We start from the raw sequence: 24,706 nt of genomic DNA on the forward strand, positions 1-24,706 counted from the left end.
GCGGGATGGGTGCCGAGTATTGCCGTTGCTTACTGGGTCAGCTATATACCAAAAAAATGGCTCTTACAACAGTTGCAAATGTGCGAGGAATACGGCAGATCACTCGTGAGAAACGAGCAGGGAAAATGGTTCTTACAGTCTCGTTTGACATCAGAAATCGCCGCCTCCAAAATCGCCACCACCAAAATCGCCACCACCATAGTCTCCACCGTCATAGCCCCCTCCGCCGTAGTCGTTGTTGTTGTTGTCGTCATAGTAGTTGTTTTCCACAATCGTTTCGTGAGGCATCATTGCGGACGTAAGCAGGGAACCGGCTAGTAAACCACCACCTGCACCCATGAGACCACCCATAAGGGCACCGCTATGGCCTCTACGACCCTGCTGTTGGACAGGCTGTTGCTGGTAATAACCCTGCTGTGGCTGGTAGTAGCCTTGTTGGGGAGCGAATCCTGGTTGCGGAGGATACCCCTGCTGAGGGTAATAGCCTTGTGGTGGGTAACCTTGCTGCTGTTGTTGCTGGAATCCAGGTTGGCTATAGTTTTGCCGAGAGTAGGCCTGCTGCGTCTGCTGCGCCTGCTGCGCCTGCTGCGGATAATTGTTCCCCGGTGTGCCTTTTGAACTACTACCAGCAGGGCTTCCAGCGGGACGGGTCTCACCATATGGAGGAGGTCCTTCGTTATTCCAAGATGTGCCTTTGGGCTCGTCCCATTGTGACTTTCCTGTCTTCAGATCTACAAAAAAGTAGGTCTGATATTCGTCGTCAAAAACAGCTTTCCAGCCCTGTGGAACGGCGGGCGGATTGCTTTTGGAATGCGGCATACGTTATGGAAATGTATGAGATCTGAAAGTTCGAGACCGTTTAAAGCCTCGTTGATTCGGTACTTGATCTGAGCTTGTCTCAAGACTCCGTTACTGGAGTACCTTGAAGATCGTGATATATATACGATTATCAATTATTGAAGGCAGATAGAAGATCGTATCATACGGATGCGTCGCTGATGTATAAGACACTATTGACGTGACTATCGCAACGATAACGTTAACGCCTACAGAACGCTATCAATACCTGTCGTAGTTGAGTTTGTTCTATCTATCATGATGAAGGCTAGGTCTTTATAAAATGGGTCATATTTGATGTTGTGACGCCTTAAAAATTGCCGTGGAGGATCACGTGGAAGGTTAATGAAATGAGAAGCTGTTTGCCCATCGGCGTTGAACCAACATCAGAATCAGGTCATAGCTTCGACCTTCTGATCCTTTGGCGATACAACTCGAGTGCATGTTGTGCCACTCCAAAAGAAGTTTCGAAACCCATTCCACCAAGACCGTACGCATGCACGACGGGACCCTGTGGTGTGCGCTCAAGTTCAACTCGACTGCCACCATTCCTTGCGGGTCTGAATCCAACGTTCACGCGCGCAATCGAAAATTCATCATTTTCTAAGAGTTCAGGAAAAAGCACGCGGCCACGCTCGAGGATCGCGCTAGTGTCCGTGTCTCGTGGGACTATACCGTTCGAATCGAGTTGTTTCGTTCCGCCAAGGATATACTGGGCTTTCTGACCACCAAGAGCGGGTCTTTTGATAACAAAAGTCCAGTTTCCGTGCTTATCCTGATGAGTAACGGTCAAATTCTTGTATTTGTTGTTTTTGGGTGCGTTCAAAAGAAGTGTTTGGCCTCTGATAGAAAAGCATTGTGGATCGTAGCTCCCATCAAACTGCAAACCTTTGCCTGAACAGTTGAAAATCACGGAGTTCGCGGGACAGACGCTGTGAACTTGTGACAAGCTCTGCAATGTCATCCTCCTCTGGTGTAGCTGCACTTTGTGCAGTCTGCAAAGTTGCTGGATCTGGGCTAGCAGAAAGTCCAAATATACAGGCGCATTCAGACAGTATGTGCTGTATTTGAAGCCAGATTTCACACCCCGCGGCAAACTTGCTGTTTCAAGCTTGTAAAAGTTGTCCAGACTTTCAGAACTGAAGCCAGGGCTTTTCCCGTCATACTCCCGTGGTGGATTTTCCAAATAGTCGATGCCCTGCATGAGCTCGACCGTCGATTCAGGGAATCGCGCAGAAATGTCCTTCATACGCTTGTAAGTGGTACGGGTGTACCGCGATTCCCGAGAATCGCTTTCGAAACTAGAAGGCCGGTGTGGGAATGGCCTGAAATGGGCTCCTGCCCATGCAGACGTATATTCATGACTGATGGGAGTTTCATTAGGGAAATGTTGAGCAATGATGTGCAATTCCTTTGGGCGCAAATCATCGCTCACAAGAAGTTCATACGCAACACTGAGTCCAATGACTCCGCTACCGACAATGGTGGTGGCCATTGATCTTTCAAACTTCTATGTAGTTAGAGTATTTATCAAGACAGTGCTGCTATCTTAAATTAGGTCTCACTATATAGTAATAGTGTCACTGCTAAGCAATGTGTGACACTTTCAAAGAGAAAGACTCTAGAATAGGGGAATTCAGGTATGAAATTGTGCAATATCAACCAGAATGGGCGGAGTTTTGTTGAAAGTTTGAAAGTTGTTAGAAGGAGCTCCGGATGTCTTGGGAACATGAAATCTTTTATGAAAAAGAAGACACAGGTAAAGACCATTGTAGATGTAGGAGATTATGATAGTGAGTCTCTGAGGACACACATTCAGAGTCTTAACAAGTGCCCATTCAATGCTAGAAACCTTTTGTATCAGCTTTAAAGCTGTCCGTGGTTTTTCAAGTCACGTGCTCCTTCCCATATATTCCCAAGACACTCGATTTCCGCAAATCACACAGGATCCACTGCTCAAAGAATACAGCTCATTGCATTCACACAGCTTCCTTCCGTGATCTTGTTAGCATCTTCTTCCCTTTCATTATCTCATCACTTTTTCACGTACGGTCATTTCCATCACATGACCTCAAAATGTTTAATAGAAAGGTCGCAGTCGTCTCCAGTCAACTTTAGAATCTGGGCATCACCAGCTAAAAGTGACAAGTATCGAAAGCGTCGAACATTTCCCTCGAGAGGTCGTTGACGATTCAAGTGACAAACGCCCTGTTATGATTCCCAACGCCCACGAATTTCCTTTACAAGTCATCGCGGTCCCGTTCCAGTATCAACTACGGGACAGTGATGAAGAACAAGTGGTCATGACCACGGAGATGAGCTTGTTTCAGGACGGGTTGGGAGAAAAGATCAACAAACGCGAGGCAGACGGAGAGCCTGAGCTACAATACGATCATAAGCGATTTAAGTCCGGCACTCAAAAATCTTACACCGGAGACGAGCTTGTCAGAACACCTAGTGTGGAGGGATCACTGAAATATGAACTAGCCAACACCATGAAAGAAGCGGAAGCACGAACAGGCGAATCGGTACAAGGGTGTAACGGTGAAGTGATGCTGGAGGATTCTCCGGCATCGGAAGCCCCGGTCGTTGCCAGTCATACCGGTACTAATGGCTCTACGACCAACCCGTCCCTGACGACAGGCGTCCTAAGCGACGACGGGTTGCCTCTGTCACCAATAGCATCCCCCAGTAACACTGCGTCGGTCGACGAAATGTACATGCTTCGCAATAAAGTTTCCCAGCACGACTATCTTGCCACAGTGGCAAATGCAGCTCACAAGCAACTATCGCCTGCAGGTTACAGAAACCTTGTGTTTCAGCTAATAAGCAAGCTGTGCCGAAGTGAACTTTCCGATCTGGGCACACTTGTGAAGGACCACTTGAAACGCGATTTCATCAGCTCACTACCCGTAGAGGTGGCCATGAACATTTTGACAAATTTACGATTCGAAGATATCGCCCAGTGTTTGGCGGTCAGCAAAACTTGGAACAATCTGATAAACAACACACCTAATCTGTGGCGCAATCTCATGGTTAGTGAAGGGTTCATGTCGCTCGACGAATTCAAAAAAGACTATCACGATTCTTCAGACCCAGAACTGCATTCCAGAGCCGAAAACCAGGTTCGGATCAACTTCCTACAAAATTACACGTACTTGAAAAATTGCTATAGCGCAAGCTTCAAGCCGCACCGCACAACGCTGCGAGGACACTCTGTAAAGATCGTTACATGTCTCCAGTTCGAAGACGACTATGTCATCACTGGAGCAGACGATAAAGTAATTCGAGTTTACGATGCTAATGAAGAGCGTTTCATCACCCAACTGAGTGGCCACGATGGCGGTGTGTGGGCTTTGAAATATGGTCAAGATGGGATCCTAGTGAGCGGGTCCACGGATCGTAGTGTGCGCGTATGGAATATCAAAGAGGGCAAGTGCACGCACGTTTTCAAAGGGCACACCTCTACTGTGAGGTGCCTGGACATTGTGGAGCATCGTGGAGAAAAATTCATCATCACAGGCTCGAGGGATCATACGCTGCATGTGTGGAAGCTTCCGAACCATCGGTCTCCGAGCTACAATCCTCACCACTGCGAGGTTTATAGCACCACAGACTCAAATCCTTATTTTGTGGGTATTTTGAGAGGACACATGGCTGCTGTCCGCACTGTTTCGGGCCATGGAAACATCGTGATAAGTGGTTCCTACGATTTTAATCTTATGGTGTGGGACATTGTTCAGATGAAATGTCTGTACGTTCTCACGGGCCACACAGACCGCATCTATTCGACCATCTACGACCACGAGCGAAACAGATGCGTGTCTGCTGGCATGGACTGCACTGTGAGGGTGTGGGATCTTTCGGACGTGCGGAATAATGGACGTTGCAACGCTATTGGCTCGAATAATGCGGGCTGTGTCAAAGTCACCGGTTCCATGATCTTACTCCAAGGTCACACGGCTCTCGTAGGCCTGCTGGGGCTTTCAGACAAGTATTTGGTGAGTGCTGGGGCCGACGGCATGCTTCGTGGCTGGGACTCCAACGCCTATTCGCGCCAGTTTGCCTACCATTCCAAAGACATGAGCGCGATCACCACGTTTTACGCCAACAACAATCTACTGGTGAGTGGATCCGAGGGTCAGTTTAACGTGTACAATCTCAGAGACGGCAAGCCCATCCATTCGGATCTGCTGAGTGATGCAGACCAGGTGTGGTCTGTTAAGTTCAACAATCGGAAGTTCGTTGCGGCCGTCGAACGCGAAGGGCACAGTTTCCTAGAGTTTCTCGATTTCGGCAGACCCCAGGAACAAGAAATTGAAACTACACACACTCAAGAGCAGTGCTAGCCAATGTCAGACATCAAATTCCATTAAAAACCGTTGTGGGTAGCCTCATCGCGTCCTAAAGACAACGTCGTTCATGTCGATTCGACCGTTGGAATTAGTCACATGACTGAGAAATAACCACAAGCTTACGTAAGCACAGGGACCCAAGGAAAAAAGTTAAATTAATTATTATATGGGTGCAGTCCGATGACTGAAAACTAAAGCTCATCGCCGAAAAGCCAAAGAGTTCATTCTAGCTATGATAAGTTTCCCTTTTGAAACCTTTTGGTGGTACTGAATTAGGTTGAGAACGGACCAGCTTTTTTGGTAGATTCAAGCCATTCAACGGACGTTGGCACCTACTCTTGACACACATTTTTCAAGGAATTTCGCGACATGAATGACTTCGGCAGCTCTTCATCGCCATTTCTAAGGAAAAGACCAACTGCTGGAACAAGTGACGCAGATCGCAAAGCTAGCCATGATGCGGAGGAGCGGGTTTTCGGGCCTAGGTTCAAATCTGGTTTAGCGGTACCCCAAAATAAAAAGATCTCGTTGCAGGGCTTCGTGTTAAGTGGATTCGCCATTGTTGTCACCGCCAGTATAATGTTCCTCTTGGGGGTCAACATCGTGATTGAGTACCGGACCATAGTTCCCGAGGACCGTTCAGGAATGGTGCGGAAAGCATGCTACATTGTTCTGAGTGTTGCCGGGGTCTACGTCTTGAACAAATTTAACTATTGGTTCTACAAAAAAATGATGACGTACTTCACAAGCTCGGAGTACAAGGGTTTACCGTCGCACGAGGAACATTTCGAGTTATCGTCCCGTGCGTAAACCCGTTGCAAATGTATAATATAATTACAGGTATGTAACCAATCGAGTGTTACCAGGTCATAGTAGAGAGAGACATAGTAGAGAAAGAGAGAGAGAGAGAGAGAGAGAGAGAGAGAGAGAGAGAGCTCTTCGTTCTGCTTTCTAGTCTCTACTGTGTTTGACAGACCGTCAGTTTGGGATAAAGTGATCTCAGCCAAACGCGTCAACACTCTTACGGAAAAATATTAAGGACTCGAGACGTGTAAAACAGATATTTGACGCGACTCAGCTTCTTCAAAACCACATTCAACAGCTCAATTAGCGCTAACTAAACCCAACACAATAGCAGAAATGGGTCGTCTACTAGGTCTAGAGCTGTGCAACTTCAAGTCCTATAAAGGAACCGTCAAAATAGGTTTTGGAGACTCGAATTTCACAAGTATCATAGGACCCAATGGATCGGGAAAGTCTAATCTGATGGATGCAATCTCGTTTGTGCTGGGAGTCAAAAGCGTGCATCTGCGATCCCACCTGCTGACCGATCTTATTTATCGTGGCAGTTTGGGTGGAGGAGAGGAAGGTGGTCAGTCATTGTCAAGTGAGGAATCGCCCGATCAGCCGTCAAGTGCATATGTCAAGGCATTCTACAGCCCAACAAACAGTTCTGACGATTTTGTAGAGCTTTGTCGAATTGTCACCAGGGGCCAAGACAGCACCTACCAGATTGACGGCAAAACCATCAGTTACAAAAAATACAGTGATTTTCTCGAGAGTCAAAACATTCTCATCAAAGCACGCAATTTCCTCGTGTTTCAGGGTGACGTAGAGCAAGTAGCGTCCCAGAAGCCCCAGGAGCTCACCGCTTTGCTCGAACAGGTTTCGGGTTCCATTCAGTACAAGCACGAATACGATCAACTGAGGGAAGAGCTCGAAAATACGAGATCTTCAACTTCAGAGCTCATTCAGTCTCGAAAACGCGCTCATGCTGGTCTCAAAAGTTTCAAGGAAGGCATCAACAGAGATGAAGAGTATCGCAAGTACCTTAGAGAACGCCAAGAGGTTCAGCAGCGTCTTGTGGTTTGGCAGTTGTTCCATTTGGAAAAGCGGAAAGAAGCCCTGAGTAAAGAAATAGAAAGTTCAAAATCCGAGTTAGGCGTAATTGAGTCTCGCTTGAGTCTAGAAGAAGACCTTTTGAAAAAGCAGCAAACTTCCTTTGCAAAAGCTCAAAGCGCCATCCTCAAACAGAGACTACAACTTTCAGCGAAAGTGAAGAGTAAAGAGTCCTTAACATCATCATTGCTACCCATAGATAGTGCAAAAGAAAGTGTTGTGAAACGAATTCAAGCTGCTACAGACAGGATAGAGCTTTTGCAAAAGGACGTCGACAGGCAAGAATCGCTGATCAAACAATACTCCCACCAGCTAAATGTGGTGAATAAAGCTAAGGTCAGTGCTCGCAGTGAGATGGATGAAGCAGCGAACACGAGTGGGGACTACAAATTGAGCGATGAGGATTTACAAACTTACGAAAAGCTCAAAGAATCTTACCTAAGTTCTGGTGGGTCGAGTTTCGAGGATAGATTGCTTCTGGAAGCGAACGACAAACGAGAGCTGCTTGACGAGATGGATCTCTACACTCAAAAGCTCAATGAGTCGATGGAAAAGGTTAACGAAGAGCTGGGACTGGAACAGTTGAGCTTAGAAGCCGAGGTCGAACAATTAGGGAAGGAAGTGAAAGAAAACTCAGCACAGCTGTCGAGCTTGGTTAAAAGACTGAAAAGTCTTCAGTCACAGGCTGAATCCAACAGTAACAAAGAGTATGAAATGAATTACAAGCTGAAAGAAACACTGGTCAAGCTCGATGACATGAATGCTACACAGAGGGAAACAGTGAAGGAGCGAAAAATCAGAGAAAACGTTTCGACGTTAAGACGACTATTTCCTGGAGTGAAAGGTCTCGTCCACGACTTGTGTCGTCCAAAAAAGGACAAGTATGCCATCGCAGTCTCCACTGTGCTCGGAATGAATTTCGACTCAGTCATAGTAGACAACCTCTCGGTCGCGCAGCAATGCATTTCGTTTTTGAAGAAGCAGCGCTCTGGAATAATATCATTCATTCCTTTGGACACAATATCAGTCAACAAAATTTCTATGCATTCTGCGGATGCAGAAGGTTCAATGCTGGCAATCGATGCCATTGACTACGAGCCGGAACTGGAGAAAGCTTTCGAGTTTGTTTGTTCAGATGCAATCCTTTGCGATACACTATCAATTGCCAAGGATCTCAGATGGGGAAAAGGTGTGAAGTCCAAGCTTGTCACTCTTGAAGGCTCCATCGTACACAAGGCAGGGCTGATGACAGGTGGTACGTTGAAAAGTTCAGGAAATAGATGGGATAAGGAAGAATATCAGAATCTCATGTCATTGAAGGATACCCTTCTTCGCGAGATTGCAGAAATCTCCTCTTCTACTCGGTCCGACCTCGAGAAGATTAGGGAATTGGACAACTCGTTGTCCTTGAAGAGTACAGATTCTGCGGACTTAAAAACGAGATTCTCTCATACACAAAGATTGTTGAAGGAAAAGCAGGTAGAAATCGATTATCAGAAAGAACTTGCAGAACAAGAGTTCAAGCCGCAGATTGAAAGACTACGCAACAAAGCTGAAGAACACGAAAGAAAAATCACTGAAGTGCAAGTACAAAAGAAAGCGCTTCAAGATTCCATATATGCCGAGTTCACGAAGAAGGTTGGATTTACGGTGGAAGAATATGAAGCCCATTCGGGTGAGTTGATGCGCAAACAGTCTGAAGATTTGCGTAAATTGCAGATGCAAATTGTCACAATTGAAAAGAAACTGGAGTTCGAAAACGAAAGGCTCAAGGCAACACAGGAACGCCAACAGAAAGCTCAGGTGGATGTAGAAAAGGCAAAATTAAGGCTAGATGCCCTTGAAACGAGTGGAAACAAAATCACGGCCCAGATCTCGGAACAAGATGCAGAAATACAACAAGAGGAAACTCGCTTGGAGCAATCACAGCTGGAGGTCAGCAAACTGTCTTTAGGATTGAACTCCCTGGAGGAGACAATTACAGAACTGACCGATAGCTTGCACAGCTGTAGGAGCCAGCATGCCGGACAGTCCGAGAATCTCGAAAAAACGCTTTTGGAAAAGATAAGCATTCTAAAGAATTGCAAAATGCTCAATATTGAACTTCCGGAGGGTTCTTCTTCGCTCGAGGAAATCTCACTTAACAAAGTGGACGACGATGCCTTGCAAGTCGCGAATAATATCGTTATTGGGTTCTCCGGATTGAGCCGCAAGCTTCGTCAAAATGACACAGACGAGGTTGAAAAAGATTTGAAGAAAAACATCGCGGAGCTAGAAGAGCTGCTTGCAGTGCTGCAACCTAATTCCAAAGCTGCTGGAAGGTACGAGGACGCCAAGGTCAAATACGACCAAATTTTCGCAGAAACGGAACGCAGTAAGGCCGCAGAAAAGGTCGTCAACGACAAGTTTTCTGCAGTGCGTAATCTGCGAAAGGACGCGTTTGAGAAAGCATTTGATCACATCAGTGAGACGATCGAGGGCGTTTACCGCGAGTTGACACGTGACCCGAATTCGACTGCAGCTCTTGCCGGTGGACATGCGAGCTTGACGTTGGAGGACGAAGACGAGCCATATTTGGCCGGGGTACGGTACCACGCCACACCGCCTGCTAAACGTTTCAAAGACATGGAGTATCTTTCTGGCGGTGAGAAAACAATTGCTGCGCTGGCGCTGTTGTTTGCGATCAATTCGTTCCAGCCAAGCCCGTTTTTCATTCTAGACGAGGTCGATGCCGCCCTGGACATCTCCAACGTCGAGCGTATTGCCACTTATATCCGGCGACAAGCACGCTCAGACCTGCAGTTTATCGTTATTTCTCTGATCAACACCATGTTTGAGAAATCCCAATCTTTGGTCGGAGTTTTCCGCCAGCAGACCCGCAACACGTCTCAGGCGCTGACGTTGAACTTAGAAAACTACGCCGATTAACACTTACAAGGAACGCGACAAGATACTACTACAAGCTTTGAAAAAGCAGTTGGATCAAGCAATGACATAAACCGTTAGAATCACATGATCACTATTTCCTGGCCGTTGGCTGTGGATTTTTCTCATTCTTACGTCAGCTCACCTTATACCGCAAAGAGAGATGCCGGCCACACCCCTCCGTGTTAATCCATTATCTGGGGTAAGGGAATTCAGCTATATAAATCGACAGAAATGTACCTCTCCTTCTACAGGGCTTGAGTTCACAATCTAAGCCGCTATAACGTATTTCAATTGCTTAAGTATCTCCAGTGTCAGTGTTCTAGTAGCCTTTCACGTATAGTGTGTTATAGTAGTGAAATCTGAATTAATTGGCGTGAAATCAACTGAAATTTTGAACAGATGGATAAATACAACATTGTGACACCGACACCGCGAAAGGGCCATCCAGCAGCGCGTGATAGTGTCAGAGACATGAAGACTAGCCGCTCTAACTCTGGTACGGATTTTACCCGATCAAAAAAACCGAAAATTCGATCGAGTGGCGTGCATTTGGGACTTCAAGCATCTCCAGTAAAACGGCTCAGATCTGCAACGCCACTGAACAGCTTAAAACAAGGAAACGGTGAAGGAATGGAAGCTTTCGTAGAGGCAGAGAAAGTGCGTTTGCATTATTACAATTTGGACTTTGTCGAGGACAAAACACAGCATTTACAACACATCTACGACCCTCAGTCCAGATGGTTTTGCAGAGACGTGAAACCGGAGTTCGTGGTGGAAGATTGTCTTCCGTATCGTCTAGAAACGCATACTGAGCAGGCCAAATATCTATGTTACATTTTGGTGAACTTGTACGTGGCAATCAAATCGCTAGACATCCAGGGCCTGGTCTCGATCTCGATGAAGGATCTCGGCGATCTCAAGTCCGAAATTGACGAGCTGGTTATGAGCACCGACATGTTCCAGCTCTCAAGTGACCGCTACGACGAAAACGAGGACGGCGCTTTCAACGACATTCACAATTTCGATGAGGACGAAGACGACGATTTCGACGAAATGCTCGAGCTCGACAGCCTCAGCTTCAATGCCACTGGCAGGATCACGGCACGTTCAGCCACGATCATCAACGTCAACCATTGGGCAAACGAGCTGAAGAATTGTCTGCATTTTGAATTCCCAGTCACTTTAAGAAAAAGTCTTGCTTTGGTCTTCTACACGCTCTCCTTGGTTCAAGGTCAAAAAGTCTACCGTCCCATGTATGTTGATCTGTTTGAGGCGCTCGTGAGCACCGACGATGAAGGAACAAACTTCACTGATCTACTCCTTCACGCAGGGCTACGATTAGACTACAAACCAATGAAAGAATTTTTGGACGAGTTTTTGCCATCCGCGGATGCCGAATACACTCGTTTCGACGTCGCGACCAAGGTGGATAACCAACTTTTCAGACTTCTGTTGAAACTCAGCCACATTGCTAAGCCTTTTTATGGCCATGGAGATGATGAGATCCTCAAAAAGACAATGGACCATTTCATTTCGAGTCTATCCCCACTGACAGCTTTTAGTGTTTTTCCTATTATAACTTCTTTCGTGCCATATCGGTATCAAGAGGATACCAAAATAACAGACTACTTCCCATTTTTTTTCACTCTATGGACAACAACTTCACCTTCGATTGGGTTTGATACACATCTTTACGATTTTGTTGGATGTATTGCTGAAGATGCCCATTCCAAGCTTTTAAGACAAGAAAGCCCACGATTAGTACGCCTAAGCAACGTCTCGTTCCAAGAATTCGGACTTCTCACCGAAGACCAAATAAGCTTTATCTTTAATAGAATCCAGAATCACTTGAGAAATGATTTTCAGATCGTCTCATTTAGCCGAACAGTGAGGCCCCTGATCTATTCTATTAATGGCTCAAATAGCGCAGGCTTTTTCAATAAGCTTCAGGGCCTTATCAAATCACTCGAGACTTTTGCCCACCCCTCAAATACTGGACCTTGGACTAAAGTGATTGCCAAATTTGTTCATGGATTTATCAAGATGTACCATCAAAGGGTCTACTTTGAGAAAAATCCAAGAAGTAGTTTTAGGAGTGAGCTTAAGCTTAACGACGTTTGCCATGCTAGGCTCGTGGGCATATTTCAGAATATAATTTTTCTGGGTGCCCAGAATAAGAGTTCTGATATGGCAAACTATTACATTTCCTGCCTGGCTTATATGCTCGATATCGGTGGCAAAAAAAGAACAGTTCTATTTGACAGAGTTCTACTGGACCTTTATGACTCTCTAGGCGACTTGTACATTCATTCAACACACCGCCTGATTTCGTCATTGAAACAGTTCACAAAAGCTGCCAGGTTCATGATTCAAGATCCACTATTTCGGGTACACATTACGAATCTCCTTGCCATGCTTGTAGAGAAGCTAGATTGCAATGATTTGACCCTCACTAGCAATATAATCAATTGCATCGTTTCAATCTCATCATTTATTCCCCTCGAAGATTTTGTTAAGGAGGATGAGTACCTAAGTTTTGAGTCACATACTTTGCCGTTCATTGAGGAACATGTTTTATTCCTTAAGGAAGGAAATGTGTCGGACGACTTTCAATACGACAAAGAGGCTATGAACGCCGCATTTAGAGCTTCGACAACAGTGTTTGAGAATGTTCTCAAGCTGTACCTCAATAAAGTAGTTCAGTTGGTTGACTGTGATTTGGAGGAAGGCTTTATAAGCAAACTCAATCAGACATCTATGATTATGATAGAATCGATGTCGGATGCCATGTTCCAGTACTTTGTTGATATGCTTGAGAGATTATTCTGGGAAAACGATTATTTCAAGGAGAAAGAGCCCAATTATGAACTGGTCACCATTCCGCTTGGTGCAGCCATCCGAAGAGACTCAAAGCTGAGCAAAAAGCTGTTTTTCAATCTTGCATTCAACATCAAAGATCAAATTAAGAAAGGAGCAGGATCTGTCCGCAGCTCCTCAGAAATTCAACATCGTGATGTCAAACTGCTCACCTATCTAACAGCATTGAGCGACATCGTGAGACAGTCACGCGCGTCTATACTAGACTATAAGGAAGACCTCAAGGAGTTACTTTTTCATATATTTGACAATATCTCCAATCCTCCGCTTGATGTCCACACTTCTTTGGTCCTTCACAACGTCCTGACTAGTCTCACTTCGACAGAAGTGACAGATTTTCGGCTCTTCTGTGAGGACTCCAAAATCGATGATGATCAAAAATGGGGCGGACTTCAATTTGACGAGAGGAGGTTCTCAAAAGAAAGGACAAGCTTCAAATGGCATATTCCAAGTGCAAGCGAGGTGACGTTTGCAGCTGAATTGCTCGAGGAATTTACTGATTACTGCTCTCAGAAGATAAGTGATATGATGAATTCACCGGGAAAGGATGCGGCTTATAGCGACAGACTCAAGAAGTATATTTTGATTGTCACGCATACTCTGTCCGGTTCTAGCTTATTGTTCGATGCTGATTACAACAAGTACCGGACCGAATTATTACCGGTAGATTCGTACAAGAATAAGCTACTACTGTTAAAGATCATTAGAGAAAAAAGATGTGCCTCCGAAGAGCTCAATAGTGATGCTGAATCAGGGAAGAAGGATCAAGGAGCGGACTTTGAAGCAGACACATCCGTCGAATTGTCTGAGGATGCCCTGGATGAGATACTTATCACCGAATCCAGTACAGGCGCAAATCTAGATGATACCTTGTTTGAGTACGAACTGGCCTCAAACGCGCCTTCTGGAATTGCAACACCGGAACCCGGACTGCAACATGCAGGTCAAAGTACTGGATCAGGTGTTAACGGATCTCTTGCACTCAGAGATTTAGACATTTTCAGCTGCAACTACTTCTTTGGTCCACACCCCCGCGAGAGGTTGTCAAATCCCACTTACATCAAGATTCAGTCTATTCGTTCCAGGATTGGCTCTTTGTTTCACAAATTATACAAGTTCTTCTCTGATCATTACGAAGACAACACAATCCTGTTCAAGATCTTGCTACATGGTGTCAAGGTTTGGTTTGCTGATGTTGGACAAGAGGCCATATTTAATGACGAACCTGCTTCGATTTTGGACATGGATTTTCTCGAAAACATACAGAATCTGTCTCATGTCTATGAGCCATATACAAGAACGTGTCTTGCTTCCAAAGCATATACATTGCATGAGGCCAGAGTTCTTCTTCATTCAGCGAATAGAACGCCTTCCAAATTGGAGAAAGTTCTTCTCAAGGACGTGCTCAAGCTCTCCATGTCGCTATATCCCAACATATTCAAGCCAGCTCAGGACTGTATGGTTTTAGCTATGAAGCATTTGATGGGGTCATATCCCATTGTTATGAAGTACGTCTTAAGCGCTTTTCAAAATGCCCTAGACAAACAAGACGGCAGGCAAATGGAAGTCATTTTAGAGCTTCTCCTCATAAAGAAAATTCACAGAAAGATCATGTCTGATTATGGAAATCTTGAAAGACTCTTGGATCTTTTATTTCAAGCATGCCACATCACAGATTTCAACGTTTCAAAGTATGCAGAGAAAATCATAACTGACATCTCAGCTTGTTTGAAGATACCTTCTAGTGTCTGTTTGATAAACGAGTCTGCGATTGAGGAGCTTGGACCTTCGGAACCATCAGTTGCGCGACAGGTTGCTGCTGTTCAGAGAGCAAAAGAATCTAAGCGCAGACATTTCATTTCACTTCTTGAAAACCTTCAGAACAATTTGATTAAGCTTTTGGAGGCGGATAACAAGTTAGGATGGAAGGTTTCAGTTATAATTATGAAGCTGACGTCAAAGCTACAATCAAGTTTAGAAGTGAAAACCGGGAAAGATGTTTTGCCACACATTCTAAACCTCACGAGAACGAAGCACCCTAGTACGATTCACCTCGCCATCAAAAATTTTCTAAACGTTTGCAACAAAATAACAGCACTCGGAGACTGTGAGTACGACCTGAAAAATGCCTTTGATTTCAAATTCAACAGGAGCAATGTCGAGTTTATCGATACGAACAAAGATGGTTTTGGCGATTATTTCGCACAGGAAGTACAGAATTTTGAAAACCCCAAGTTCTTTATCGACTCCAAAGCTTATGTTGGCTATATCTCATGGGGTCGGCGCATGAAAGTTATCAAAAACTCGTATGATTTTTTGCTCAGATTGAAACCGGATGAGATGCAATGCCTCAAGGATTTTGGTCACTCGATGACGAAGGAGTGGTTATACGATATTTGTCAAGTTTTCATCCAAGACAATGAAGGAAAAGGTATCTTTAGTAGCAGCAATATCGAGTTTTTTGGACTTTTAGTTGCGCTTTACGCCAACAACTGCACGAGCATAACATATCAAGAGCTACTGGATTTATGCCAGAAGCTTTACGATAAGAACGACAAAGCCTCGATGATCATGTCAATTGAAATAATGGCTGGATTGATAGTAGCTTCCAAAATGACTCCTGAAAAGGACTTGGAAAAGAGGGATTGTTTTCTCACGAGTTTTCTGGATTCATGTCTCGACCATGAATTAAATCAAGACGCCGTCGATATATGGTCTATTTTATGTTGGTGGCTACCAACTGCTGTGGACATAAGGCGATGCGTTCCACTGTACAGGAAGCTTTTCCAGGCGAAAGATGTTTTAGATACCAACTCTGACTCTTTCGGAGATCAAGCTTCAAAGATCTCTTTATTGAGAAATCTGCTGCTAAGTCTCGACTTTAGAACCCCTCATGCTGACGAAATCCTGTCCTCATTGGTAATGAATCATCCTTACGACCAGGTGCGACAAGCTATCTCCAAGTTACTCTCCACGCTTTTTCAAAGCCAAATTAGTCCATCATTCTCTTCTGTCCGTGAACTGATCGACCACACGTCGAGTGACAGTGGTTTAGGGCGAATAATAAGAAAAGTTCCGCAATCCTTTGACCAGAAACTTAAGGAGTCCTTCACACTGATAGAGAGCGAAAGACAAAAAGTTGCTGATCTACCAGCTCACGAAATCTTGAAAACTCAATATTACTATATGGCAGCGACGATGTTGAATTGGGTGCTAGAGCTGATGAAGGGGCATAATAGTGTAGTGCTAGTGCTGTACTTGGAGCACTATCTAGCGCCTTTTTTGATGCATTTAATTGGTATGAAAGACGTCTGCAGTCTGGCCAATCTTGAACCCACCGCCTGCTACGTTGCAATCTCGTTTTGGTCGCTTCGCAAGGAGTATGTGTCTATTTTCATGAGACTCATCGAGAACATGGAATTGCATACTTCCCACGAGTTGCGAGTGCAGCTGGTCTTCGTGGAGAATTTCTACTCAAAGAATATGCTCCAGCTTTCTGAGGAACAGCGGGAATCTATTTTGCAATTTGTTGTGCGGCACATTTACAACGAGAGCTTTGTAGAGGTGCGTATGCGAGCCGCTGAAGCGCTCTCCGGTATCATCCATACGTTAAGCGACCCCGACAAGCCTGCCTTATTGATGGACCAGTTTGCGCGCGGATTGGGCTCCCACTCGTCTGCTGAGAAAAAGGTACTCTCCAAGACGGACACTAAGATCCACAGCTCTGTCATTGGACTTGGCGCCGTCATCTCTGCTTTCCCATATGCATTCCCACTACCCAAATGGATCCCACCTCAGTTGAGCGGGTTGTCCTCCTGGGCACGTACTAGTGGTATGTCTGGGGCTGCTGCCAAGGAGATCATCAGCGATTTCAAGAAAGTACGCGCCGATACCTGGCATCTTGATCGAACCTTTTTCACCCCGGAGGAGCTTGAAGATCTGGAAGGTGTCTTATGGAGAAGTTATTATGCTTAAAAAAAAAAAAAAAAAAAAAAAAAAAGCGCGGATTTCCCTTCGAAAAGAAAACTTAAATTTTCAANTCGCTTCGAAAAGTAAGCTTATAATGTCGACAATAATAAGAAAGATTCTAGCTAAAAACCGAGGGTCCTGATCCTCTGTGATGGTGCTATTTTGACGTTTTGTCAGTTATCTTGTTTCTCGTGACTACGTAGCTAAGTACGAAGATATGAATAGTTCACCAATTCGAAACCCCCAATTCAACTTAAACCACCAACTGTGCGAAGAACAAGAACGGATAGCTCAAGAAGCAAGTTCAAATCGAGTTTCTAGCGCTTGTTGTACTGTGCGTTAATAGTGTGCTAGCATCGTTAAAACCAACTTGATTTTCGAGCAGCTTTAACAGCCTTTGTTTGGGTTCAAAATGTCAGGAATTAGAACTGTCTCTTCATCTTCCGGGAATGTTAAAAGTTATGACTCGATAATGAAAATTCTACTCGTGGGTGACTCTGGTGTGGGTAAATCGTGCTTGCTAGTGCGATTTGTGGAGGACAAATTCAGTCCTTCTTTCATCACGACGATTGGAATTGATTTCAAGATCAAGACCGTGGACATAAATGGTAAAAAGGTAAAACTACAACTGTGGGACACTGCTGGCCAAGAACGTTTCAGAACGATCACTACAGCTTATTATCGCGGTGCAATGGGCATAATACTGGTGTACGATGTGACTGACGAACGCACGTTTGCCAACATCAAGCAGTGGTTCAGCACGGTCAACCAGCATGCCAATGAGGAGGCCCAGCTGTTGCTCGTGGGTAACAAGAGCGACATGGACTCCCGTGCTGTGACCACCGAACAGGGCGACAGTTTGGCCAAGGAGTTGGGTATTCCGTTCGTCGAGGCCAGTGCAAAAGACGACACCAACGTGAACGACATTTTTTTCCTGCTTGCCAAGTTAATTCAGGAGAAAATCGACAGCGAAAAGCTCGTGGGAAATGCGGGTCGCGACGGTAACGTTAACATCGGGTCTTCCGGCCAAGGATCCAAATCCGGCTGTTGCTAGAGAAGAGGCAAATGCTGGCAGGTAAAAGTCAAACTTCCCTTGAATCATAAAAAACGTGTGTTCTGTTCCGATTGTGCCTCGGTAAGTACATGTATGTAATGCGTATGGGCCCAAAGCATGTTAGAAGAATCTAAAGAAACAGAGAAAGGGAGAGAGACGAATGGATGATGCGTATCGGTCTTCCAGACCTGTGGGATGTGTTCCGCGTGGATCATTACATACGTAGATTTAACGCCAAAATCACTATTAACGAGTTCCACAAATCACATCACATGAATAGCACATGCCCCATATATTACGTAACGTCGACCCAAATCTGCTTGTAACACATCAAAAATTAGCATCCAGGAATCGAACCAAGGAACTCGCGAGGTCGCGACAGGTCGAAGCAGCCTACAGGCAAAGAATCGCCCGGCTCAACCTTGAAAAGGTGGATAGCGTCGCGACTCCACCGCTCTCTAGGATTTGTATACAACGAATGAGATTTGAAATTCTTTCCTAGTTGAGTTAAATATGCATCTCAGTCCAGTGCCTCTGAGGTGGACTCCTAGACGTAGGAGTTGCTGGAACAGATTCGACGCTTGGGTCATAGTGGGGGCTATTTGAAGTACTTGCTCGGTTATGGGCAGCTTGATGAGCTCTCAGAATTTCTGCAAAATGCTACAGCAGGGCAATACCTCAACCGATACCCATACGCGAACTTTAATTCTCATAATGTAGTTCGCAGCAGCGCTAGGTCACTATTGCAACTTGCAATCGAAGCTCTAGAAGATGACATGGTGCTTGCTTCAAAACGACAAAGTAATCAGCCGATAGATCAAATTCAATTGCAGGTCTGAAAGCCTACAGATGCATAGTTCAAACTATCCCTGGCTAGAAGTAAAATTTCCAGTGTAACCGTGATTACGAAAGCGGCGGAGACCCCATGTTGAAATATGCAGACATCGACTTTCGAAAATTAACAGATTTTCATGAAATACGGTTGACACAAATCGCGAAAGCTCTAAAAGTACGCCATAATATTGCCAACTTAGCGTTGATACCTGAAAAGTCCTTTATCAATTTCCTTGTTCGCTTTTGCAACGACTGCACCTATAGCGTTCTTGCAGTACTCTGCAGAAAAGAAAAACCTACCATTCCCAGAGTGCTTTTTTTCCTCACTTCCATCTGTATCATACCGTGGAACCGAAATTAGCTGTCTCTAGCGCACCTTGGCTCTCAGAGTGATCAAAAGACATGCCCCTTGTAAAGGCCAAAAAATTGAAGGCACAAATGTTGTCCCTTTCATTGATGGTGGTCATGTAAAAATTGCCTGGTCCCTATGACCATGCTCAGGATCGATGTGAAATTGCCCGAAACGCTGTTTTCAGTGGTCATAAGAAAACTTATATTCTGAGGTATCATGCAGCAATCGCATCCGATAGGCTTTGCATTGATCTTTCACGCCCTTCAGCGGGGATTCGGCATGAATCATTCGTGTTCCTTTACGGTGGCTTGCACAAAAGACTTGAAACTGCATTGAATGTTGGCAATCAACAGTACAGGTTGCATGGGCGTCCTGCGTAAAAAAGTTCTAACGTTTTGGTACATGGATCCAAGGCCAAATGCTGACCCCGGACGAAAAAAAGCAGAGCGAGGTTATGTCAACACCTCGCGTTTCGGTCGAGTGGTTTTTTGCAGTTGTAAAAAACAATTTCTGGATCCTCAACGGTAATGGTGTTCTTAAGGTAGGAGGTGTGAGGGGGTGTGGTGCTTACTTTCCTATTGTGGTGTTTCGAACAAATATCATGCACTGCTTGGAGAGTTCACAGGCTTCGAGGCACTTCCAAGTCGAACCCCCGACAATGGAAGAATACGTGAATGGAATTAAGTTTCCTGAATTCTTTGAAAATCTTTTGATTGATCCTCCCGGAAGCGGTAGCTTCTATTCGAAACAACAGAAGAGCATAGAATTTGACCAGCTGGATGAACTAAGGATTTAATAGGTGGATGCTTGCTTTTCAACGCAACAAATTTTGCGCGAGCTCCTATTTCATGGCAAAATATTCTTCTCTTGAAAAGAACGCCACTGGTCGTCTATGAATTTCGCCAGGTCTGGGTTACTACTTTCAAACTTTTCATTATACTGCAGATAGGCTGTCATCATTGAAGCCATTTGAGAGGACTTGATTTTGCCATTCTCAAGTGCAATCTTCTCCCTCTCTAGTGCTGTGTTTTGCGCGATCTTTTCCTTCTCTAGTGCTATGTTTTGTGCGATCTTTTCTCTCTCTAGTGCCATGTTTTGTACAATCTTTTCCCTCTCTAGTGCTATGTTTTGTGCCATCTTTTCCTTCTCTAATGCAATCCTTTCCTTCTCTAGTGCAATCTTTTCTTGCTCACCTTGTTTGATACCATCCAACATTGTTCGGAGAGACTCTAACAGAGAAGATCGGTCTTGTTGCATCTCTGAACGAAGAACATGTATTGAATTCTCCAAATCTGTAAACAAGGCAGCAGCAGCTGGGTTCACCCTGCGTCTTTTGGCATTTGTAGGCACATCAATTGCGTTAACATCATCAGTAGCTGGGGAAGACTTTTCCGATTCAGGGGATCCAGCGTTTTGCACAACCTCAGGGAGAGCATAGTTACAGAGGGCGCTCCCTACGTCCCGTTTGTTAGACTGGCGCTGTGTCACTAGGGTTTGAATCTCTGTTCTACGTTTATCAGCAGCGTTTTTGAGTCTTGCAAGATCATTCACAAGCTCATCAGTCTTGTCATCACCCGTAAGGGTACACGGGTTCCTCTTGTCCCCGTTAGTGACGGCTAAAATTTTAAGGTTGGCGTTATCCACCAAGTATTTGACCCTGGTCTTCAATTGCAGCTCCGTCGGTACCGTATTTCCCTTGAACTTGACGGACATCAACAAATTATACAAAACACAGGACCACTTGAGAGAAATGAGAGTGCTAGTTTCCAATTTGAAGGACGGCTCTGGCTGTAGGTTTTCGAAACCTAAAAAAGGACCGATCTCGCAACAGTATTTTGCCAAGAAATAAGTCGCAGTATTGTCCCATCTGAACCTGAACTCCTTTCCATCGTCTGAGGTTTTGTAGTCATTTTTTCTTATCTCTTGCTGAATGGCTTGAACTAGTTTGGCACTAGCACGTTTTGGAAACCGCACGGTCGACAGCTCTTCGGGTATTATTAGCTTATGGTAATTTTGCTGATACGGTTGTTTCCCATCTCTGCTCTTGTCAGCTGTTGTATTCGATGACTGCTCCAGGATGGTCGTCGAGTTTTCCATTTGTGAGGAATCAGCGCTCTCAATTTCCATCATTCGGGAATCTGAATTAACCGAGTCAATTGTCCTATCATTAGTGGGTCTATCATATGGTTCATCTTCCTCGGTAGCGTCCATGATTTTTCTGTATCTTGTCTTTTTGGTGTTGGGAACGGTGACAACACGATTTTGGAATTTACGCGCTTTCCACGTGATTTTATTGAGGTATTACCCATCCTTCATTGAAATAAATCACGTCTATAATATCACATGACTTCATGTATTACGTAACATTGACCCAAATCTCATCTCCGACGATACCACATCCATAATATCACATGACAGACGAGATTACGTAATATCGATCCATGTGTCACTATTAACGTTCTTACCACCTGAATATAATCACGTGCCAATTCCCCTCGCGCATGTGCTTGGCATGTTACTACACACGAAAACGTTTAATCCTACATATAGAAAAATCATGTGTATATACATGATATTTCTTACAGAATAGACCGTAGGGCTTCCATCTCCGTCTAAATAGCCTTACACGTGGGAATTTCTTTCAATACCCTGAATAAAAAGACCTAAACATGTATATAAGTAGCGTTCTTAACAACATCTTCACCACAATCTAGGCCCCAACCCACCGGTTACCTTTATCAAAGCTTCGACAGTGAATCCAAGTTAAGCCGGAGGTTCAACTGCTGGACTTGTAGCTCTCTGAAATCTTCGATAGTCACCCACTGACTCTGCTTGTTCTTTCTTCCCTTACCAAAACACCTCAGAGGAACGTTCCTCACGCCGAAAACCAATCCAGATATAAAAAAAGAGATTCGACTCGCGCATCTATATAAGATTAAAAAATGTTGTTTGGGGTTCGTATGGCTAATCAAATGTATCCGCCTTGGAAGGGCTCGTACATGGACTACGAAAGGCTCAAGAAGCTGCTCAAGGAGTCTGTGATCGAAAAAGCGGACTTCACAAGCAGAAAATCCAACCGTCGGGAAAATTCTTGGTCCGAAAAGGACGAATCTGAGTTCGTTTCGGCGCTCGACGCAGAACTAGAAAAGGTTTACGGGTTCCAGAGCTCGAAATTCAGCTCCATCATGGAAAAACTCATCAACTTGGAGCGGAAAACGGACGACGAAGAAGCCGTCAAATCGCTCGATTTCAAAGCGTTCCAGCACATCCTAGAAGAAAGCCTTACGGAGGCCCAAGAATTGGACAATTTTTGCCGTGTAAACTACACCGGTTTTATCAAAATCGTGAAAAAGCACGACAAGCTGCACCCCAAATATCCTTCTGTTAAGTCTTTACTCCAAGTCCGGTTGAAAGAGCTACCTTTCAACTCAGAAGAGTATTCGCCTTTGCTGTACAAAATTTCATTCCTGTACAACATTTTGAGAACCAATACGCCCACAGTATCGTCGTCTCTAGCCACCTCGGCCAAGCTGTCGAGTGTGCACAACCACGAAGAAAGCTCGTTCAAGAGCTACACTTTCTGGGTTCACCCTGACAATATCATGGAGGTCAAGACTCGAATCCTTAGACACCTGCCTGTTTTGGTCTACGCCTCTCCTCCAAACGAAAACAGCGATTTGATCGACAGGGTAGAAACGTCAGTTATGAACTCTGACGTATCCTTCAATGCGCCTTCCAGCAGCAGCAGTATTTCTGACGCCGACCCAATGAGCACTAAAGGCTACGATCCGGTGGTAAGAGCCGTATACTTCGACAACGGCGCCTTCGAACTCTACAACGACAAGCTTTTGAAATCGAGCTCCAACCCAACTCTTAGACTGAGATGGTCAGGAAAACTGGCTGACAAGCCTGACATTTTCTTGGAGAAAAGAACTTTCATCGATGATAAGGCTACCGGCATTTCTGATTTCGAGGAGACTAGATTAAAATTGAAGCCCAAGTTCATTAATGGGTTCATTTTCAATGGAGATCAAGAGTACAAGGAAAAGAGTCTAAAGAAACTCAAGGACCGTGGTTCTGCAGAGACGGAAACCAACAAATGGAGTAATGATTTCGATACCATCCAGCAGTTTGTGCTCGAAAATGAATTGCAACCAGTTCTTAGATCAATGTACACAAGAACTGCATTCCAAATTCCCGGTGACAACCGGATTAGAATTAGCATCGACTCCGATCTTCTATTCATCAGAGAAGATTCTTTCGATGAAAACAAACCCATCAGAGACCCCAAGAGCTGGCATAGAACCGACATAGACACCAACGTCGCCAACCCTCTAAAATTTCTAAGACCTGGCGAATTCTCTAAATTCCCTTACGCCGTCTTGGACATCAGAATTAGAAACCCAGTCACGGAAGCTAATAACAATCGGAAAAGCGTGCAATCCCAATTCCCTGGCAAACATGCGCAGTGGGTGGAAGAGCTGATCAATTCACATCTGGTTAAGGAAGTAGCAAACTTTTCGAAGTACGCCCAAGGTGTAGCTTCGCTTTTTGGCGAAGACGAAAACTTGGACTTGCTGCCCTTTTGGCTGCCAGACTTGGAAAGTGACATTCGGAAAGATCCAAAGCAAGCTTATGAAGACGAAAAAAAACGGATTGAAGAGCAGAAGGAAAACCAGGCGCGTTTTGCAAAATTAAAACGTCTGTCGGTGGTCCAAGCTCCTGGCGAAGACAGCGCGGGATCTTCCGCCGCTGTACCCACAACACTAGTGAAAGACAGAGAGCCTGACTTGGAAGATGCGGAATCATCGGAAGATGATGACGGCGAGCCGTCACCACTTTCTACTCGCCGCAAAAGACGTGACCACCCCCCAAACATACTGGATGTCTTGGTTGGCAGAAGTGGAAAGATTACCGACGCCTATTCGGAAGACGAGGAAGTAGAATTGCCGCCTGGTGTCAAGAAGCCTACTTCCTACATCAAGAACGCAGGCCCGGTAAAGGTGGAGGCCAAGGTATGGTTGGCTAACGAAAGAACTTTCAACAGATGGTTGTCTCTTACAACTTTGATGAGTGTTCTGACGTTCTCTGTTTACAGTTCAGTGAGGAAGGCTGAGCATCCTGATTTGGCCAATTTCGTTGCTTATGTTTATTTTGGTATCACCCTTTTCACGGGACTTTGGTCTTACCACACCTACACCAGACGTCTCGAGGTTATCAGAGCGAGAAGCGGCAAGCACCTTGATGCTCCACTGGGGCCTTTGCTTGTTGCCACTGTTGTTATCTTCACTCTTGTGGTCAATTTCGTGCTTGCATTCAGGGACGTTGCAAAGAGAAGACAAGATGATGTTACGGCCCTATCTTCCAACGGCCAATCTCAGCTGCCTGTCTTGGCGAGACATGTTCAGCAATGGGTTTTCTCGATTGTTGGTGCGAAACAAGATTAAGAACCAAGAAGGTCGGAACATGGTATCAATCGCCTATCAGTTATTCTATTTCCTCTTCCGCTCTAGGAACTGTCCATTCAAAATTCGTAAATAGACACTCTAATCCCTAATTTTTTGATTTTAATCGAACAACTTCTCCTATAGAAAGCCTAGC

At 44.9% G+C, this 24,706-nt stretch overlaps 9 protein-coding genes and 1 pseudogene across 10 annotated transcripts; 7 read left to right on the forward strand and 3 right to left on the reverse strand.

Moving 5' to 3' along the window:
- Window positions 1–150: 150 nt before the first annotated feature.
- On the reverse strand, window positions 151–819 carry WWM1 (LALA0S08e04280g1_1; the record flags this gene model as incomplete). The annotated part of the gene is made up of 1 exon (XM_022771119.1): window positions 151–819. One exon carries the CDS (start codon window positions 817–819, stop codon window positions 151–153), a length of 669 nt encoding a protein of 222 aa, XP_022629731.1.
- Window positions 820–1,234: 415 nt separating this feature from the next.
- On the reverse strand, window positions 1,235–2,332 carry LALA0_S08e04302g (LALA0S08e04302g1_1; the record flags this gene model as incomplete). Its single annotated transcript, XM_022771120.1, has 1 exon — window positions 1,235–2,332. One exon carries the CDS (start codon window positions 2,330–2,332, stop codon window positions 1,235–1,237), a length of 1,098 nt encoding a protein of 365 aa, XP_022629732.1.
- Window positions 2,333–3,050: 718 nt separating this feature from the next.
- Window positions 3,051–5,186, forward strand: CDC4 (LALA0S08e04324g1_1; the record flags this gene model as incomplete). Its single annotated transcript, XM_022771122.1, has 1 exon — window positions 3,051–5,186. One exon carries the CDS (start codon window positions 3,051–3,053, stop codon window positions 5,184–5,186), a length of 2,136 nt encoding a protein of 711 aa, XP_022629733.1.
- Window positions 5,187–5,561: 375 nt separating this feature from the next.
- On the forward strand, window positions 5,562–6,002 carry LALA0_S08e04346g (LALA0S08e04346g1_1; the record flags this gene model as incomplete). Its single annotated transcript, XM_022771123.1, has 1 exon — window positions 5,562–6,002. One exon carries the CDS (start codon window positions 5,562–5,564, stop codon window positions 6,000–6,002), a length of 441 nt encoding a protein of 146 aa, XP_022629734.1.
- A 330-nt stretch (window positions 6,003–6,332) lies between these two features.
- SMC1 (LALA0S08e04368g1_1) lies at window positions 6,333–10,019 on the forward strand (the record flags this gene model as incomplete). Its single annotated transcript, XM_022771124.1, has 1 exon — window positions 6,333–10,019. One exon carries the CDS (start codon window positions 6,333–6,335, stop codon window positions 10,017–10,019), a length of 3,687 nt encoding a protein of 1,228 aa, XP_022629735.1.
- A 399-nt stretch (window positions 10,020–10,418) lies between these two features.
- On the forward strand, window positions 10,419–16,871 carry BLM10 (LALA0S08e04390g1_1; the record flags this gene model as incomplete). Its single annotated transcript, XM_022771125.1, has 1 exon — window positions 10,419–16,871. One exon carries the CDS (start codon window positions 10,419–10,421, stop codon window positions 16,869–16,871), a length of 6,453 nt encoding a protein of 2,150 aa, XP_022629736.1.
- Window positions 16,872–17,277: 406 nt separating this feature from the next.
- Window positions 17,278–17,919, forward strand: SEC4 (LALA0S08e04412g1_1; the record flags this gene model as incomplete). Its single annotated transcript, XM_022771126.1, has 1 exon — window positions 17,278–17,919. The coding sequence occupies one exon, from the start codon at window positions 17,278–17,280 to the stop codon at window positions 17,917–17,919; it is 642 nt and encodes a 213-aa protein (XP_022629737.1).
- Window positions 17,920–18,515: 596 nt separating this feature from the next.
- Window positions 18,516–19,901, forward strand: LALA0_S08e04434g (annotated as a pseudogene). The gene is given in 4 exon segments: window positions 18,516–18,821; window positions 18,824–19,162; window positions 19,162–19,515; window positions 19,515–19,901. Coding segments are annotated over 4 exon segments (1,386 nt in total).
- A 50-nt stretch (window positions 19,902–19,951) lies between these two features.
- LALA0_S08e04456g (LALA0S08e04456g1_1) lies at window positions 19,952–21,316 on the reverse strand (the record flags this gene model as incomplete). The annotated part of the gene is made up of 1 exon (XM_022771127.1): window positions 19,952–21,316. The coding sequence occupies one exon, from the start codon at window positions 21,314–21,316 to the stop codon at window positions 19,952–19,954; it is 1,365 nt and encodes a 454-aa protein (XP_022629738.1).
- A 731-nt stretch (window positions 21,317–22,047) lies between these two features.
- Window positions 22,048–24,552, forward strand: VTC2 (LALA0S08e04478g1_1; the record flags this gene model as incomplete). The annotated part of the gene is made up of 1 exon (XM_022771128.1): window positions 22,048–24,552. The coding sequence occupies one exon, from the start codon at window positions 22,048–22,050 to the stop codon at window positions 24,550–24,552; it is 2,505 nt and encodes an 834-aa protein (XP_022629739.1).
- Window positions 24,553–24,706: the final 154 nt, after the last annotated feature.

Source organism: Lachancea lanzarotensis, scaffold LALA0S08 (genome assembly GCF_000938715.1).
Source record: "Lachancea lanzarotensis genome assembly LALA0, scaffold LALA0S08, whole genome shotgun sequence".
Classification (NCBI taxonomy): Eukaryota; Fungi; Ascomycota; class Saccharomycetes; order Saccharomycetales; family Saccharomycetaceae; genus Lachancea; species Lachancea lanzarotensis.